We start from the raw sequence: 20079 nt of genomic DNA, 5'->3' as shown, positions 1-20079 counted from the left end.
ACACCACTGTCAATATCAGGAAACGTTTTCAACAGTGCTGCTGAACCGGATGATTGATTCGGTAGATGTCCAACTTCGAGGTCAACAGGCTGGATTCCGTAAGGATCGGTCGGGTACAGACTAAATCACGACATCGTTGAACAATCAATTGAATGATACTTGTCACTTTACATCAACTTCCTTGAGTATGAGAAGGCGTTTGACGGTGTGAATAGGAAAACCTCATGGAACCTTCTTCGACACTGTGGTGTACCCGATAACATCCTCAACATCATCTGGAATTCGTATGACGAACTGCACTGTAAAGTGGTGCATGGAGGACAGCTGGCAGGTGCATTCCAAGTGAAGACCGGAGTCAGATAAGGCTGCTTACTCTCCCGCTTCCTCTTACTTCTAGTGGTTGATAAAATTATGAAGACCTCCATATCCAAGGGGAAGTACAGAATATAATGAACAGCTTCGATGCAACTAAACGATTTGTACACTGAAGATCAACTAGTTATTCTATCCCGTATACACCAACAAATTCAGATGAAGACAACTAGTGTAGTAAATGCCTCTGCATCAGTAACCTCAACATACACAAGGAAAGAATCAAGATCTTCAAATACAACAAGGAGAATAGTAACCTAGTCACACTTGATGAATAAACACTGGAAGAGATGGAAAATTTTACGTAGCTGATCAGCAGCATCATCGATGAAGAAAGAGGATCTGATGCAGACGTAAAGGCGAGGACTGGCAAATCATGGATAGCATCCCTGGAGTTGAAGAGCATATGTAACTCAAAACAACTGTCCGCAAGCGATTATCAAAGTGAGAATCTTCAATACGAACATCAAAACAGTTCTACTGTACGGAGCTGAAACTTGGAGAACTACCACAACCATCATCGAAATTGTACAAGTATTTGTAAATAATTGTCAACTCAGGATACTCAATATCCGTTAGCCGGGTACCATCATCAACAGCCCACTGTGGGAGAGAACACACTGTCCTCAAACTGATGAGGAAATTATGAAAAGTTGATGGAAGTGGATAGAATAAACATTGAGGTAATCATCAAACCGCATCAATAGGCAAGCTCTAACTTGGAATCCTGAAGGGAAATGAAAAAGTGGAAGACCAAGGAACACATTGCGTCGGGAGTTGGAGGCAGATATCAAAATGATGAATAGCAACTCTGGACCACACGAAATAAGAGCGCACGAAGGAGTTCGATAGAAAATCCTAGTGGTTGGCCTATGCTCCTCCACGAGAGATTAGATGCTTATGCAAACAAGTAACATTGATTCTGTAGGATTGCAATAACTGAGATGATTAGTCACCCAATTTTATTCTGTATTACGTTGTTTACATCACAGTGATAATTGAGTTCTATTTACTAGATATGGAAAAATAGTAGCTTAGCTGAGCAACTCATTTTCCAAAGGACATAGCACTAACTGGAATAAACTAAAACAGGGAGTTATATTTCACTTATTTCATCTCCGATGTTTCGAAATGAAGTTGATTTTAAATAGAAATATTTTCACTACTCAAATAAGGAACAAGTACCGAGAACAAGCAACTGTTTTACCTTATGATACTATATACTGACGTTCACTGATCCTACTTTTCTTCGATATCGGATCGTCCCTTAGATAAATCTTTATGCAATTCAAATAAACAGTTTCGGTTACATAACATGCGAAACATCCACCAATTACATAGTTCTCATCAAAACATTCCATAAAAGAGTGGCATTTTTGATTAATTAGCATTCATGCTAGATGGTTCACCGTTGCAAAACACGTAACTAAGGTCAAAGTCTAGGGTATTGGATACAAAATTATGTGAACTAATATAATATGCTCATTATTTATATCGGTAAATAACATTTCAATAACTGACCCTTACGTTTCAAAATCAAAATAAGAATGACGTCAAGATTAAACAACTATTTTATTTAATAAGGACTGAGTTAACCAGAAATGTGAATACCTTGTAGATTATCCAAATAATTGTCGATATATGTATCCATGTAATGTAACAAGAGAAAGTTGGAGGGGAATTGTTTAACCTATATTTTCTGCGACATTCCTAATTAGTTAGGTTCCGAATAACTAAGCTAACATTAAGCAAAGATGGATAGTGGTTAGCGGTGGAATCCAGAATGCGCGTTTCTTCCTATTTGGGATTCGTCAGTTAAGATTAGTTTCTTTTTACTAGAGAAATTTATAGTCTTATGTTGATGTATTATCACAAACTTAATTATTTACTACTTTTCAAGATTTATTCTATTAGTTCGAGCTACACTACGATTCAATTTGTTCAATATGTATGAAAGTTACATTATTTACCAATGCATTGAAGCGGGTAAATATAACTTTCAATTTCAGGTATGCAATTCAATTTTCTCGATAAACAAGCATATTTTGTTATATTATAATTAATAAAACATTCACAATTTTTCATGAATAGTCTGTTTTATTTTTAAATTACAACCACCACACAAAATATGACACTGAAAAAATGTTTAATTTTTCACAAATAAAAAAAAAGTTTGATAAATTGTCTAACATGTTTCGTTAATTGATCTAAATAATGGACGGCCGTTTTGATTTACTCCCTCTCTCTCTCTCTCTCTCTCTATATATATATATATATATATCAGGATGAATAATGGAGCCAACAACAATTTCCGTGTTATTTCAAAGTATTTACAGTCATCTACAACTAGGAATAAGTAAATAAAAACAGAACAGCAAAACGCTATAAATAAAAATTACTGTGATAAGACTTTCGTTATTTATAAGCTTAATTGTTTTGTGACCTACTAAGTCAGATGGATTTTATTTACATAAAACTTATATTCTGAAAAACAATTTGTTCAACAATAGTGAGTAGTATGATGAAAATATAGTTTGGGTTTAACCAAGAATATTGTAATAATAAAGTATCTTCATTGATTGTTAGCAAAGATGGATAGTGGCTAGCAGTGGAATCCAGTTAGGCGCGTTTCGTCCTACTTGGGACCCGTCAGCTGGATGTACCTGTATCTCAGAGTTGATGTTCACTCTGGGAAGATTCAAACAAACAATACTAAGTGAATTTATCCTCATTGATTTTTAGTAAGGAAACTCAATAATAATGATGATCGAACATTTTCTACCCTTATAATTTCACCAATGGAATGAGATATAGTTACTGGTGTAATAATTTTTAAGGCAATATCGGAAATGAAGTAACCATCTACTTAACATACAAACGATGGTAATGACTTTGTTTCATGGATAGATTGTGACAGACTGTTCCAGACTCTCGAAAATTTACTTGTAAATTAATTTATATAAATGATTTCAAATGTGAAGTTTACATTTTTGGTTTAGTGTCGAATATTATAACTAGGTAATTGGAATGGTTGGATTACATCAGTGGATGCAAAAGATAATTTACGTAGTATCTTGATGATAAAGAATAGATCTTGTCTAAATCGCCACTTCAATCAAGTATCAAGTCCTAACTTAGTGTATCGGGATTTACAGTTACAATACAATCACTACCAGGAACACTAAATGTAATGCACTTCTAAGCGAATTCTACAGAGTTTACTATGAAATTGTGGAAATTACTGTACCCTAGACAAATACTATAATACGAATGATACTGACTACTAAGTAAAGCACTAGAAATGCTATATCCATGTTCACATTCCAGTTTATTGTCTAAACATTAATCTACATTTCTTGTATAGGGCTGATGACGCAACATGTGTTCATTAAAAATAATTGATCTTTTCGCGTTTGTAGGCTTATCACCTGTGGTTGTCCAATAACAAGGTAGGATAGTTAATCAGCTGACTTCCACAGTTTGCGTAAACTGCAGGCAATGCGAAATAAACAACCACGACAAATATTATTACAAGTATTACGAACATGGTCATTCACACAAGATAATTTAGCTATACAGATTGTAAGAAAAGAAATAGTAATTAAAGCGGTCCTAATAATGATAGTGATATTGTTCTCATTTCACATTATTTCACCATGTTGAGAAAAAAATACAATGAGCTAAATAGTATTAATTTGAAATTACTTCATAAATACTCATTTTGTGGTGTGGTCTATTTATATCCACATAAGTAGTATATGGTGATGGTCAGATATAGAATGTATTTTGGCAGAAAATCGATAAGGAAAGAACCTAAACGAAACGCAATTGCTATGAAAATGCATGAACAATGTAATCAGAGAATATGGACTAATATTTGATGAAGGAACAGTTAAGATTGAGACAAATGATTGTTATTTTGCAAATTAATTGTTGAATGTATGGTTATCAGAATTTAGTGAGATAGTCTGTAATGTTGTGTTTTAACATATTCGATTGTCCACAACTAGTGTTTTGTTCTTACAATTTAATAACGTACAAAATATGTTTCACTTCTAACGTTTATTTCGTGGCTTATGAAATATGAATTAACTGATCAATGTATGATCATCTTAATACCTTGAGTGAATATTATATGTAAAAAACGTTTTTGTGGTCATATAGCTACCTCTAAAGACGTTTGTTCAGTTGAGATTAACATCTCAATTTCTCACACAGAATATCCATTTCGTCGTTAAAAATGTGGAATTTTAGATAACATTCATTACATAATTTGAACAATCGATTTCCCCACATAATAGATTATTTTTCTCTGTGAAAGATTCATGAGAAAGCAGAAAAATGGATTGGTGTTTAAGGACAATCTTGCATGCAATCTAAAGTAGACAAACAAAAAAGACTGAATATAGGGACCGGAAACATATTGGTAGGCAAACAGGCATACAGACGTAGAGATAGATATATAGATAAATAGATATCGTTTGAATATTTCTGGATATTAGTTTAATTTTTGTATGATTTTCTTTATAGATGTACATAAGCCGTTGCATCATTGTGAAGTAGCTTGCACCGCGCAACTGTTTCATCAGAATTAGAAACTATTCGCCCTTCGCGACGGTGAACCATTTATTTTTCAGTGTTATGCAAATAGATGTCAATGAGTAACATGTACAGGTGTATAAAAATATTCACCAGCCAACAGGTTTTAGAAATAACTGTTTTACTACTTCACAGTAGTATAAAATTATTTACGAAATATACTGGTGAGTTACGGAACTGGTGATATCTGAACTAAGTGAAAACGAACATTTGTCTAAACTAACCTGGTTAAGCGTTGTTACCGTTGGGCCGAAGTTAGAAACTTATTAAGAAGCAAATAAATATACTTAAATAACTTAGCTTGAGTAGCGAACTATCAAATGAATTCAACTTCTGAATTCCAATGTATGGATATTGTGGATTGCGTACCTGTGGTCTAAAACGAACATATTCCTCGTAGATTTTTAAAGTTATGTAATTAAACTCATATGTAATTCATCTGATATCATTTTGTGGTTAGGAATTTTTCCAAATATTGTTAAATTTCAGTGAATAACCTATTTTTAATCCAATGTTTTTGATAAAAGTGTAACTTCTATAAAATGTTACAATTTACTGCTATGCCGCGTTTTCAGTTCTTATTTATTCTGCTGTAAAATGTGTCCATTTTTGTATGTTTTGTTGAGGAACACCTGTTCAAGGATTCGTTGGAGAGTTATCTTCATGAAAACATCTTGTAGTTTCCTTCATGTTATTTTCTTCAGATTATATATATATATATATATATATATATATATATATATATATATATATAGTCAATTGAAGCTAGACCACCATGGAAAACCTGGGAGCACTGGACGGCCGTTCCGTCCTATAGTGGGACTCCTTAGCAGTGTGCATCCACGATCCCACCTCGTGAGATTCGAATCCAGGACCTACCAGTCACGCGCCAGTGCACTCAACCGATAGACCGCTGAGCCGGCATCCGATGGTGTTTCAGTCTTACATTGTAAGAGACTATACTTTTATATTGACTAATAATTATGATGTATAAATATACATGATAGAAAAATTAATAAAAACTCAAAATAGAAAGTGCTAAATAATTCTATTTGATTGATTAAACAAATTGTTTTGTTATAGAAAGTAGCCAATAAATAAAGCTTCATTTGAATTATTCACTTATCAGTTGATCATTTGTAATTTGGATCAATTAGTTCAAGACATTTATGACTACATGTTAAGGATTTTCTGGGATATTTGCTAAATCAGCTTAAAACATCTGAATCAAACAAATTACAATTGTTTAATTAAGATTATTAGGTATTTTCGACCTTGTATTAGATTTAAGAAGTTAATTTGTATCGGGATAAAAAAAGCCTAAAGGTGTTTAGATTGATCCTGTGTAATGTGCACTGTAATTTGGATAAGCAATCGTTATTCAACACTTCCATTTACTAATTACAATATTGACTACTTCAGTTTGTGTAAATGAATGACTGTACAAAGTAATGGTAAACAAATAAACAACAAAGTCCTTCAATAAATAATGAAATTATTTGTACATGGTAAATGTGTTTGTTTGTTCAGCTTGGATCATTTTAAATAGGTGTAATATTCCTGAAATCGTTACCCGTAGCGTATAGCCATGTCGGGAATGAGACAAATGCCATCATGCCATGGATGATGGTGGCGAATCGACAGACTTTATAGATACAAACCTGTGATTACCAACTCAGTGATCTGAAGATTTAGCTCTCACAATGAGACCTGAAGTTTCTTGATTGGATCCCAGATGGGTTTATGGATATGAACTGATAAAGATAATAACAATGATTCGAAGTGTACTTTTGCGTATTATATATATATATATACAACAATTTCAGTCATAAATGTACTTGGACTTTTACTACAATATTATTATTATTAGTCATAAGGTTAGGGCGAAACATTGGATCTTAACAGCATCTTCCACACCAATAGATGCTCGAAAACTCATTCCATTTGGCTCTGAACATAACGAAGAGCGGAGTCAGCTTAAGCGCAGGCTAACAAGAAGCCTACGAAATGATCGCGAACAGTGGTGGGTAGCGAAATCAAGAGAGATGGAAAAGGCAGCGGCAATAGGCATCAGCAGACAGCTATTCAGACTTATTAAAGAAACCGGCATTAGGAACCCAACTGTCAGCGAAACTATCTCGGAAAAAGATGGACATATTATTCATTCTCAATCCAGGAGATTGGATCGATGGGCAGAACACTTTAGCGATTAGTTCAACCGGCCTTCAACCACACTTCGGTTCCCCACGGTCATCAGTCGACCTGAACAGGAAGTTGATGTAAGTCCTCCAACTCTCTACGAGGTTGAAAAAGCTATAGGAAATCTAAAGCGAGGGAGAGCCACAGGCCCTGACAGGTTTACCCCTGAGGTTTTTAAGGATGGTGGTCCAGTACTAGCAACGAGATTGACTGAGGTCTTAGGTAGAATCTGGGAACTGTACGTAATTCCATCTGACTGGTCTCAATCAGTGATTATGCCAGTCTATAAGAAAGGAGAAACGTCTTTTTGTGACAATCACAGAGGAATCAGTTTGACTAATATAGTGTCTAAAATATTAGCTTCAATAATACTTGGACGCCTAACCAAACTCGTGCAGAGCAGACTAGAGAAAACCAGGCTGGTTTCCGACCTGGATGTGGTTGTATGAACCAGATATTCACTTTACGTCAGGTCCTAGAACATAGACATACATTCAGACGCTCCACAATCGTAGTATTCTTCGACCTTAAGGCGGCATTTGACACTGTTGATCGTGAGGTTCTATGACAGTGTTTGTCACTGAAAGGAGTACCAAAGAAGTACACTAACCTTATAAAGGCTCTGTACTCGAATACAACTGGTCGAGTTAGAGCCTGTGGAGAACTGTCATCAGAATTGATTACCCCAAGTGGTGTTCGTCAGGGCTGTCCACTCTCTCTACCAGGAGACTCACTAATTGACTTAGAATACACCGATGATGGTGAAGACGTTGACAAAATGCAGTCTCCTAACCACCGTAAGCAACAATGCAGATATGTTCGGGATGGAATTCTCTCCCTCGAAGTACAAAATGTTACTTCAGGATTGGGTTTCATCGACACCTGAACTAATGATAGGGAGTGAAGTAGTTGAGCGTGTTGACTGCTTCACATATCTTGGAAAACTCATCAGCCCTTGTGGTCTGGTGTTTGATGAAATCTCAGCACAGATACAGAAGGCTCGACTAGCTTTCACCAACTGGCGTCATTTATGACGTATGCGAGACATCCGTCTACCAATCAAAGGACGGGTTTACTGTGCAGCAGTTCGTTCCGTCCTACTTTATGGCAGTGAAACATAGCCGGTAAGAGTAGAGGATATTCGTAGACTACCAGTATTCAATCATAGGTGTCTTCGAAGCATTGCTCGTATATCCTGGGACCACCAAGTAAGTAATGCAATTGCTAGGAAACGGGTACTAGGTAAGGATGGCAAATCGATTGGTGAAGTAGTGAAACTTCATCAGTTGAGATAGCTGGGACGTGTCACGTACGCCCAACCACCGACTGACCCGACGTGCAATGTTTTATGGTGTAGGAGTAGGTTGGAAGAAAGCTAGGGGTGGCCAGACCAAAATGTGGCACAAATCCATGAAGTGACTGACAAGTGGACTGAGCCATGTTGGTAGGTGTAGACTACCTAGTTGGGATGAGCGAGATGATAGCAATCGATGGTTAGAGACCTTGAATGACATGGCTCAAAATTGTTTGCAATAAAGAAGGTGCATTTACTCTTTGTGTTCTGCCGAATTTCAATCTTATAAATTCTTCATGTCCGTATCTTTTTTCTCTTTCCAAATTTATTTGGCTGGATTATACTCCTTGAATAACATCTTTAAACCCTAATCTTCCCGATTACTGCTTATATTTTTACTACCTCTGTCACTATGGGATTTGAATCGACAACTGCATCTCTGTGCTAATGTGGTATGGCAACTCGAACTGATGTACGTACGTACGTACGAAGTTCTACGTTGTGATTGACTGACTGCTCCTAACCAAACCATAATAATTCAATGGTGATTAATTACCACATTCAGGATGAACTTTCCGACATCTGAAAAGTCAACAAGAGCCTAAATCAAATCGACCGAAATTTGTAGAAACAATGTTAGTCTGAAAATCGTAAACTAAAATCTCTACTCAGAAAAAACGTAGATACTCTCCTACTTCCTGGATAAAATCTATTCTACGCAATAAAGTCACCTTCAGTTCTTTCCATAGTTGTTTACTACTATAATACTATTGATTACTACTTGATGACTGCAAACCAATCGAATCTCTTCCAACTAACTGCTCAAATTTGACTGATTCACGTGATTAATTATTAGTTAGTAGTCCTGAACCATCATTTTGAATTTACCAGAAACTCTCATATATCTTTTATTATGTATTCATTCAGTTTACATCTTTAGGTATTTTAATAATTATTCGTTTTCAGAAATTTAAATGCAGAAAGTCCCTACCATCAGATTAGGAATCGTTTACTAACTAAAATATACTGAACCCCAACCAAGTAGTCTGCATCTACCAAAATGGCTCACACCAGAAGTTAGTGACTTCAAGCACTGATGCCATGTTTTGGTTTGGTAGTCCCTAACTCTCTTCCAACCATCCCCTATACTAGTCAGCATTGCGCGTCGTGGTAATCGGTGTTCAGGCATATGTAACTCATGGCCCAACCATCTTAGTCCATGTAGATTTACAAACTCATCAACTGATTTACCATCATTCCCTAATACCCTGAGTCTAAACACACTATTATTTACCCGGTGATCCCAGAAGATACGAACAATATTTCTAAGGCATCTGTGATCAAATACTAAATAACGAGTATCTTCTACCCATAATGGCCACGTTTTGCAGCCGTAAAGTAGAACAGAACGATCCGCCGCACATTATACTCGTTCTTTAATTGATAGACAGATACCTAGCCTTCACCATAGGTGACGTAAGTTGGCAAAAGCCAAACGACCTTTTTGAATCCGTGTAGAGATTTCGTCAGACAGCAACCCATTAGGGCTGTTTAGAATTCCCAGATAAGTGAAGTTTTCGGCGAGTTCGACTACATTGCTCCCTATTCTTAGTTCAGGTGTTGACACACGCCAGTTCTGAAGCAATAATTTGCAGGTAAAGAAGAAACACATCTCAGCATTGTTGCTCAGTGCTATCAAAACTGCATTTTATCAGCGTCTTCACCAAACAGGACTATGCCATTTGCGTATTCTAAGTCCATAAGCGGACCTCCTGGAAAGAGATCAATTCCCGAAAATTCAGACGAAGAGAACGTTATTTCCAGCAGTAGGTCTATGATGAAATCAAATAAAAGTGGAGATAGTGGACAGCCTTATCGGACACCACTTGAAATTGCAAAATCAGATGACAGTTTGTCATAAGCTTTGACTCGACTGGTAGTGTTCGAGTAAAGAGCCTTCACAAGGTTTATTTACTTTTGAGGTACACCTTTCAATGACAGACACTGAGACGGAATCACAAAGTCTAGAACCAAATGCTGCCTTTAAGTCAAGAAAAACCACTATTTCGGACGCCAATGAATATGCCTACGTTCTAAAATCTGACGAATGGTGAATACGTGGTTGGTGCAGCCACGATCAGGTCTGAAGCCAGCCTGATTTTCTCGTGTTTGCAGTTCACGAGTCTTTGTTGAGAGTCCGATAATTATTGAGGCTAGAACTTTAGACGCTATAATAGTCGACCTAACCCCTCTATGGTTATCACAGGATGATTTTGATCCTTTCTTAAAATAAAACACAGATAATATGAACGAAGAACAATCTCAATAATGTCTTTTCGGGTTCTACAAATCTATATCCAAATAATTAACCAAAACATTGGCCAGGTTTGAAGCAAAGTACATCATTCAAAATAATAAATGTAAATTTTTATATCCCAATGAGTAGAAGAATTGTATTTCTGACGGTTAGTTATTTAATCTGAAGAAACGGCTTACATCAAGTCACGAAATGCCAGATTCACAATTTTTGTGCTCATTGGGATATAGTAAGAAAGATATTTACTATTAGCTTTCTGCACAATGCTCAATTTATTTCAAACTATCAAGTCCAACCTTGGCATTGATACCTTCATCATTTAAAGCTATACCATTTTAATTAAGGATTGTTTATAACAAAATCAAATCTAATAGTTAATGTTGGGGTGACTAATATGAAGTGTTGACTTGAATACGCCTATAAGTTAGAAGAAATTGTGAGATAAATGAACAGAATAAATATGGTTAACATGGTGTGAGACAAGATGAAATCATGTAATATGTAGAATAATATGAATTGGGTACGAACTAGTAAATAGGAGTGGATGCTAAAGAAATCTCTCAAAAACTTGGCAGGCATTATAATAATAAGTATAACAGTGTGTGAATAAATTCAAGCCATGACAACGAACATTAATCAAATTACGTCACCATATATACGGACGATCAATGATTGCGACCATTCAGACGATATTATGTCCAGTGCCCAGATTTTATCAATTTAATCTCCATCATAAATCAGTTACTGAATATTTACTAAAACGTCGTCACAAATTTTATTGTTTAGTAATCATTACATAAAGTATAGTTAGAAAGGCTTTGCTGTATGGACATATGCATTCGATGTTCATTTCTACATCAATCAGTTATGAATTCTAAAATCAAATGAATCCCAAACTAAAACTATTAATCACATTTACTTCCTTATACCCGTTATCGCTCATGGAGCATGAGCCACCAACCATTATTCACCAACTAACTATGTCCTAGGTTCTCTTCTCTAATTGTCCCAAAGCATTATCCACTCTCTTGCTGTCTGCCTCCAGTTCGCGGCGCAATGTGTTGTTGGTCTGCGCCTTTCCCTTTTCCCTTCAGGATTCCATATTATAGCTTGCTTCTTCACTCAGTTTGATGACTTCGGCAATGTGTTCTACACACCTCTAAGATCTTTTCCTAATTGCCTCCTCAGCTCGAAGCTGGTCTGTTCTCTACTACAGCAGGTAGTGAATGACGATACCCGGTCAACGGATATGATGCATCTTGTGCAGATAACTGTTTATAAAAACCCGAAAAGTTTTCATGATAGTTGTAGTACTTCACCAAGTTTTAGCTCCACATAACAGAATCGTCATTACGTCTGTATTGGAAACTCTGACTTTAATGTTGACTGACAGTTCTCTTGACTTTCAGTATTTCATCAGGAGTCGGAATGCTGCATTCTCTTTGCCTTAATTACTATTGATAAGCTCCACAAATAAATCGAAATAATCTAGAAAAAGATTAGAAAATACAATCTATTTGAGAAAGAATTCAGTATCATCATTACACCTAAGCTTGTACACTATTCTCACATTCAATGTAGACAACAATAAGAGGATAATATTGAACTCTGACTAGAGTAAATTGAAATAGTAAATTACATGACTTTTTTTTATAAATCTTAGTCGGTTAAAAAAAGGTAAGCTATAAAATCACAACACATATTTGTTCTTTAAATATTATCAGGAAAGAAAAACATAATCACAATCTTGTATTTCCGAAAATTAGTGCATGAACATGTATAACCTGAGGCTTAAAGTGAGTTTACTATATACACAGAATTAGGAAATAAATTAAGAAATATTACACGACGGTTTTGAAGAGGTATTATGATGTGTTGTTCTAGACGATTGTGCATGAGATGTTTGACTGGAAAGTGATTCAGACAATGCTAAAGCCAGTTGTAAATCTTCTTCTTCCTGAAGTTCACGAGAATTTACACCATATGGCAGTGAAGTAGCAACAAGAGGTGGCGATGATTGAATGGTATTTGTTGGCGATGCATTCTGCAAATTATCAAAAAGAGGTCATTTTGAAAGGATAATGTGACAAGAAGAATACGCAATTGAAATTCGCACTGTGAAAATTTAAAGACAATAATTAGCAACCAACTGAAAAAAGCAAAGAAATGGTCAGTTTATGACATGGCACTGTGGAATGAAAGATAACTTATGGGGCTGAAATCTACTGGTTCATCATGACTCATAGGTTGGGGCCCTGGAAATTGTGGAACTCAGTAGCTTGAGACATTATCGCATATGACTCGGAATAAAGACCAGTGGCGATCCCATTTTAGTCTTCTGGGATAATCTTCATACAAGTGACACTGATCCCATTCACTGAGAGTTTATCTTGGTTTGATTTTCAACTGATCTGATTACCTACTATTATTGTTCAATTATTTATTGACTGTACTATTCTTTTCATTTCTTCACAACATGGTCACTTTATTTGTGTGCCGTGTTTTCGGTGCCCAATTGTACCAGGATTTATCTATCTACATAAATAAAAGATTATGGCCGAATATGTTTGTAGTACAAATTCCCACATCCCAATCTATCAGGTATGATATGAAACAATTCATTTCTTATAAATATACTCCATTCCAATCATTTGTTTATCGACTAGACTATGTTTGTAAGCAAAATAATCAAACTTTCACATGTGATACTTTAATGTAAAAAGAATAAAGTCGATTTATAAATTATACTTATGGTTAAAATGACAAATAAGATGACTTTTTCCAACCTTCATATACATATATGCAAACAGGACAAAAAATTTACCTTCGAAGTCGAATTTGTATTGAAATTGCTAAAAATAGCTCTATAGAGAGCTGCTGCACCAGAAGTTGACAACTTTCTAGAATTATTCAGATTTTGTTGAAATCCTTTACAATTATGATCTAATTCATTACGATGTGAAATACAGAAATTTAATTTGCATCTATCACAAACAAAAGGTACAAGTTCCTTCTTTTTACATCGTGGAACACAGCAAGCATTTGTGAATAACTATAAACAAGGAGAACAAAATTATGTAATAGAATCGCGAATGAGAAGAACAAAACATGAACATACATTTATGTCCGGACATTCAGCCTACCCATATTAATTGGTGTTCTGGTTGTCAGAAGGGCATCGGCCTCGTGATTCTCGGAGAATCTCAGCTTTCACTATGAAGCGTCATAACTCTTCTAAATGAAGATCTTTCAACTCTCAGGATAGATTTTAAATGATTAAAATGGCTTTTTCGGCTAGCGTCCTTTTGGGAAAGGTTCTTTTTTACGGGATGGGGTTGCTACCTTTATGCCCACCTCTTCTTTATCAGGACTTGGAGTCAGAAGTAACACTAGAAGCGATCTGGACAGAGTTGACCACTAAACCACTGCTCCAACAATCAATACATTTAAGAATTCAAGCTGAATTATGGTTGTAGTTTTCGTGTAGTTGTTACTTATAGGAATTTATCACATTCACTTGACTCATGACACGATTTCGTCACCTTGACTTCATTGAATTTCGAGAATAAGACAACTGTATGCTGAATGGCCGATTTGTTTATTTGAAAACATTTTTGTTTCTATAACTAGAGTCATCTAGTAATCTTTTTATCAATCATAGTTGTCTAATTTGTTTGCGAAATATAGATTCTGTGTTCAATGAAATTTTTTGGAGAAACTTACAGTATAATCATTTTTTAAGCTTAAATGACTTCAAAACTAATACCGAAGTAGTGTTTATGTTTTAATGGTTTACTTTTATGACTTAATGGTCTGTTTCACATCCATTCTCCCTGCATTTCTAAGCAAAATATGCCACTTAGTAGGTAGATTTCTGCTAAATCAGTATGACTTAAATACAGGATAGGTATTTATACCATTTGGCAACAGGCTCGATAACTTTCTCGATCTATAAAGATTCATTAGAGGAAATTGAACTGTTTACGCTCACTAATTATGTTACTATCATGTCAGAGATTCATAAAAAAGGGTCTTATTTTCGACCGCATACATTTTTGGGAGGATTGGATAAAATTCTGTTATGTATACTCGTTAAATTAATCAAAGTTCAAAGGGATGTTCAACAACACTTTATCTCTAATCATAGATAACGACAGTAATATCATTATAGATAATTCTCAGTAAGTATCATTTCTAAGACTGCGACTTTTTATGAATGTAAACAACCAGATGAGCGTCAAGAAAAGTACGACTACTACATATTATGAAAATGACTGAAACAGATGAAGATTAATGATAAGGAAAAAACATATGGGAGCATAACTAAATGTTTGATTTCTTTGTGCATAGTTTACCGGACTGGCCCTTTAAAGACAATCTACGGGATAATCTCTATTTACAATGATTTCGACTTATGCCCAACGTTTTAAGCCGCTGAGTCCATAGTCCCTTTAACCTTAGTATGAAATAACAGTAGAAACTAGCCTGGGAAACTACTCTTCATCTCACTCCCGGCACTATAAACAGATTATGTCTTTGCATCGTCCGAACAACGATTAAATTAGTTGAGGGGGTGTGAGTAACATATAGGTAAGTTATCGTGTCTTTCGAAATGATTTCCTAGGGTCACCAGCTTTTTATACTGTGTCTACAGCACATATTGATGGGTTTTACAGTGTATTGAAATCTTCATTACCCAATAACAAAACAGACAGTGATGAATAATTGCATAACTGGATCTCACAGACGTTGAATAGAACAACACATACGCAGACGCATTATAGAGGGTTTCTCAGCAGTCAGATCTAAGTCTCATTTATTATTTATTTATTTATTTAAACACATATATATTGGTACAAAAGGGCACCAGATACATATGCGCCACACAAAATAATGAAAGTAGGAAGAGAAGGGATGAAAAGATAAGGCGGACTGAAATGTACAACCAGAAGAGCTCTCTCAGTTAAGAAAGTTAGAACCACTCTTTATGTAGAAAGTAAAAGAAGGTTACAGCAGGCACGCCACTGGCTTCTATTCTGAGCCATATCTGATAACGTCTCTAGCCACTGTGTTGCACCATCTCTCGGACCCCAACCAGGGAGTCGTGAAGGACCAACAGAAGCTAGCCCTTTGCAGCTTTCTTTCATGCCACGACATCATGTCATACACTGACCTCCTCTCCGCTTTTTCCAACCACTCCCACAGTCAGCAAATAATGTACGACGTGGAATTCTCTGGGACGACATTCGTAAAACATGTCCAAGCCACCGAATTCGGTGTTTCAAGATGGTGACACCAATTGAATTATTGTCTCTGCGTCCGAACACACGATGCCAAACCTCTGCATTACTAACACGGTGTTGCCACTGGATGTTAGCAATCCTTCGGAGACAACGATGATCGAACACAGAGAGACGTCTAACATCCTCAACTTGGAGAGGCCAGGTTTCACAAGCATAGAGCAAAACTGCTCTCACCGACGCGTTGTATATCCGACCTTTTACAGCCAGACTAACATCACGAAGGCGCCAAAGATGGCCCAGATTGGCATAAGCCGCTCTGGCTTTCCTTATACGTGCATCGATCTCATCACTCACACCACCACCAGCACTTATATAGCTACCTAGATACACGAACTTCTCAACTACTTCAATCTGCTCACCATCCAGGGTGAGTACAGGATGAGAATCCTGCCAGTCTTGTAGGAGTACTTTGCACTTGGAGGGTGCAAAGCACATACCGTACCTGCGGATACTGATTGCCAACTGATTAAGTGCGGATTGCATGCCTTGGGCATTATCGCACAGTAAGACAATATCATCCGCATGCTCGAGGTCGAGAAGTAGTTCTCCAGGCAGCAGATCCACACCGCCATTACTTACATCCATCAGAGCTGTTTCCAGGATGTCATCGATGGCAAAGTTGAAGAGGAATGGTGAGATCGGGCAACCCTGCCTAACCCCACTGCTCGAATGGAACAAGGGAGAAAGGTGGTTGTATGCCCTCACTCTGCCTGAGGTGTTCGTATACAGGGCCTTTAAGATGTTAATGAACTTCTCAGGCACACCCTTCTTCAATAGACAATCCCAGAGAACAGTCCTGTCCAACGAATCGAAGGCAGCCCTGATATCAAGAAACACTACGATTGTTGGCCTGCGATAAGTATGACGGTGTTCTAACATTTGGCGGAGGGTGAAGATGTGATCAATGCATCCTCGACCAGAACGAAAACCAGCCTGCTCCTCGCGAGTCAATCGTTCTCGGCTTTTAAACAACCTACGAAGAATGACAGAAGCCAATAGTTTGGACGCAATCGGAAGTAGACTTATTCCCCGATAGTTATTACAGGAACAACGTGAACCCTTTTTAAAGATAGGGACGACTATTGACTCATTCCATGATGTTGGAACACTTTCTTGCTCCCAAACCTTTGCAAACGACACCGTCAGTTCCTTAGCCAGAAAGCCACCACCATCTTTAAAAAGAGCTGGAGGTAAGTCATCTGAGCCAGGTGATTTGTAGCGCTTCGAGAGTTGGAGTTCCTTGAGGACTTCCGCCTCGTTTGGTGGATCAGTCGTCACCGGCCATGGGGGGCAGGACAAACTGGTTGATGTTGCCAGAGCAGAAGGCCAGTTGAACTGCCCTTCGAAAAATTCCGCCCATCGTCCAAGACGTCGAGAGATGTTAGTGATTGGCATCCCGTCATCCTCGTAGATCGTTTCACTCACACCAGACTTCTTGCTGCCAGTGGCTCGGATGAGTTGGAAGAGCTTCCGGCAGTTACCAGATGCAGCTGCTGCTTCCATCTCATTAGCACGCTCCGACCACCAGGCTTCTCGGTCCTTACGCAAGCTTTGCCTGATTTCATTACGTAACAGCCTTCGTTTGTGGTCAAACTCACGGTCACCCGGAGTAGACCGACGGGCTTCCATCAGTTGTAAGGAGCCAGAAGAAACCCAGTGCTTGTAAGCGGGACGTTTCGCGAAGCCGCAAGCGGCTTTACTCGCCATTTTCATGGCGTCGTGAAGATGCAACCAATGCTCATCTATACTTTTCGGTGGGATGATAGCTAGCCTAGAGGCTAGCTCCGCTCGATACTTACTTGCAACAGATGTTGCAACCAGTTTACTAACATCGATCCGTTGATGGCGATCAATCCTTCGGCCACTGAAAAGTAAGGTGAGATTGGCGCAGACCAGGGCATGATCAGACTCCAGATAGGTACTCCAAAAGGAGCGGCAGTCTTGTACACAACCACGCCAGCGGTAGCTGATCGCGATGTGATCAATCTGAGTCCAGGCTTGAGATGCAGAGGGAGGACGCCAGGTGGCACACTGGCGATGACTGTGCCGGAAGTTAGTGCTAGCCAGAAACAGGTTGTGGTCTGTGCACAGTTGCAGCAAACGGTCCCCGTTATCTGTCCTGCGACCAACAAGTCCCCATCGGCTACCTAAACGACTCTCTTCTGTGCCTAGACGCCCGATCTAAGTCTCAACCCATCATTAAGCAGTCCATATCATCACATAATGTTGTGGCTTCCAATACATAAAAGTTAATCTTTCCTTCAATCCAACAGTCTTCAATATTTGGAATACCATAGTGTTGGAAGTGAGAAATGAGAATAACATTTTGAACGTTAATCAAGTAGCTAAGAAATTGTTTATACATGAAACACTAAGTAGTGAAATTTTCTGAAACTCACTAATTTTCAGGAAGTCAATTGTGATGCAAGATTTTACATTAGAGTCAACTCAGTTAGTACCATGAATGTGAATTAATGACCGTGAAGTATTATTCCATAACAAAGACACACACAAATGACCAATATTAATACATACGACACTAAGAGACTGGAATTTTGCCAACTGAAATTAAATGTAAATGCTATAAACTCATCTACACTACTTTATAGGTTACAGTAGGTAACCCCTTATTAACTTTCTTACAATAGGAACTATTACGCTATGAAAATCCCTGCAAAGGTAGAAATACTAATTCCGTGATTATTAGTCAAAACTTACAATGATCATTTTGAAATCAACCTCAAATTAACTGGGAACATTTCGACACCGTGCTGTTATGTTTTCGGACAAAGTAAATGGTAAATACAGACAAACAATGTGCTCCAAACACACAAGAGTTAAAGCACCCGCACCAATGGGGTCGGTTTTGGGTCATATCATATGGTCTCCAACTTAGAACATGGTTATTTTGCAGACTCCAAACAAAAACTATGCATGCCTAACACTTATTCCAGACATCTCAGTTAATAAAGATTTACAACCTTACTACTCAATTCTTCACACTTACGTAGTACCACTGTGCCCAAAATCTATGATTTCGCTAAAAAGGTTTGTCGACAGACTACATTGATGACTTTTACGCCTAAGTGTATTACGGTATATTTAGGACTCATTCTAACCAAATTTCGACACATACTGGGTAGCCGTAAGCCATTTCGTATCTAATGGCATAGCAAAAACAAACCTTATTGAGGATAATCTAAAATTAAGGCATTATAAACATTACGTCAAAAATAGTGGAAAGCGTTTACAAGTATAGACCACTAACCTTTCCTTTTAACTCTAAAGCTGGCTTTGACCGACAATCTGTATCGATATGGTTCCCGACTTTTACATCTGGAAGCTCGCCTGGTTTGAGAGGGACTATGGTTCCGCACAAGGGACATACCGGAACCTGTTTATCCTTAAGATCGGGACTTTTACAGCTGTGACTATCATACAGATAGTGATTCTTGCAGAAAACACCATGACATCCAGAACATCGGACGGGTAAGAAATCTAGAATAGTATAACTTGGGAATTCGCACGTACCAAGCATTCGACAAGTTGGTACTGAACAGTTCGCTCCTAGACTAGGGAACTCCATTAGCGAAAATTGGGGGACCTAGTGACAAGGGGTTTAATGTATGACAAACAGTTATTTCTTTGAATTAAAATGACAATTAGGAATATGTTAACTAACTCATATATATGACAGTAAAAATAGATGGGTCTAACAGTTGACTTAAGAAGATTGAACATATAATTACCTAGTTCTATTGATATTTCTTGAAACACAAAAATCAAATAAGAAATAATAGATGATCGGAAAGGCAAAATAAACTTACACATGTAGCAGACCATATACTAGACTCGTTGACCCCTTGCGATGTAGTTAACAAATATTAAGAAAAAGACATCTAAAAACACTGCTAGTTGGTAATCTTTGTCATGAGGTCAAAATGTTTACTCAAAGTATGCAGTGTATTAACTTAGTTGGGATGACCAAAGCAATC

The 20079-nt window shown here is 37.3% G+C and overlaps 1 protein-coding gene across 1 annotated transcript; it reads right to left on the bottom strand.

Annotated features, from left to right (window-relative positions):
• Positions 1 to 12612: 12612 nt before the first annotated feature.
• Positions 12613 to 19622, bottom strand: Smp_026390 (putative arsenite inducuble rna associated protein aip-1; the record flags this gene model as incomplete). The annotated part of the gene is made up of 4 exons (XM_018799292.1): positions 12613 to 12825; positions 13606 to 13833; positions 19353 to 19582; positions 19616 to 19622. 4 exons carry the CDS (start codon positions 19620 to 19622, stop codon positions 12613 to 12615), a joined length of 678 nt encoding a protein of 225 aa, XP_018651095.1.
• Between the last annotated feature and the right edge of the window lie 457 nt (positions 19623 to 20079).

The sequence above is a fragment of the Schistosoma mansoni genome, chromosome 3 (genome assembly GCF_000237925.1).
Source record: "Schistosoma mansoni strain Puerto Rico chromosome 3, complete genome".
Classification (NCBI taxonomy): Eukaryota; Metazoa; Platyhelminthes; class Trematoda; order Strigeidida; family Schistosomatidae; genus Schistosoma; species Schistosoma mansoni.
Note: the sequence above shows the minus strand (reverse complement) of the source record. Positions and strands in the feature narration are given on the sequence as shown.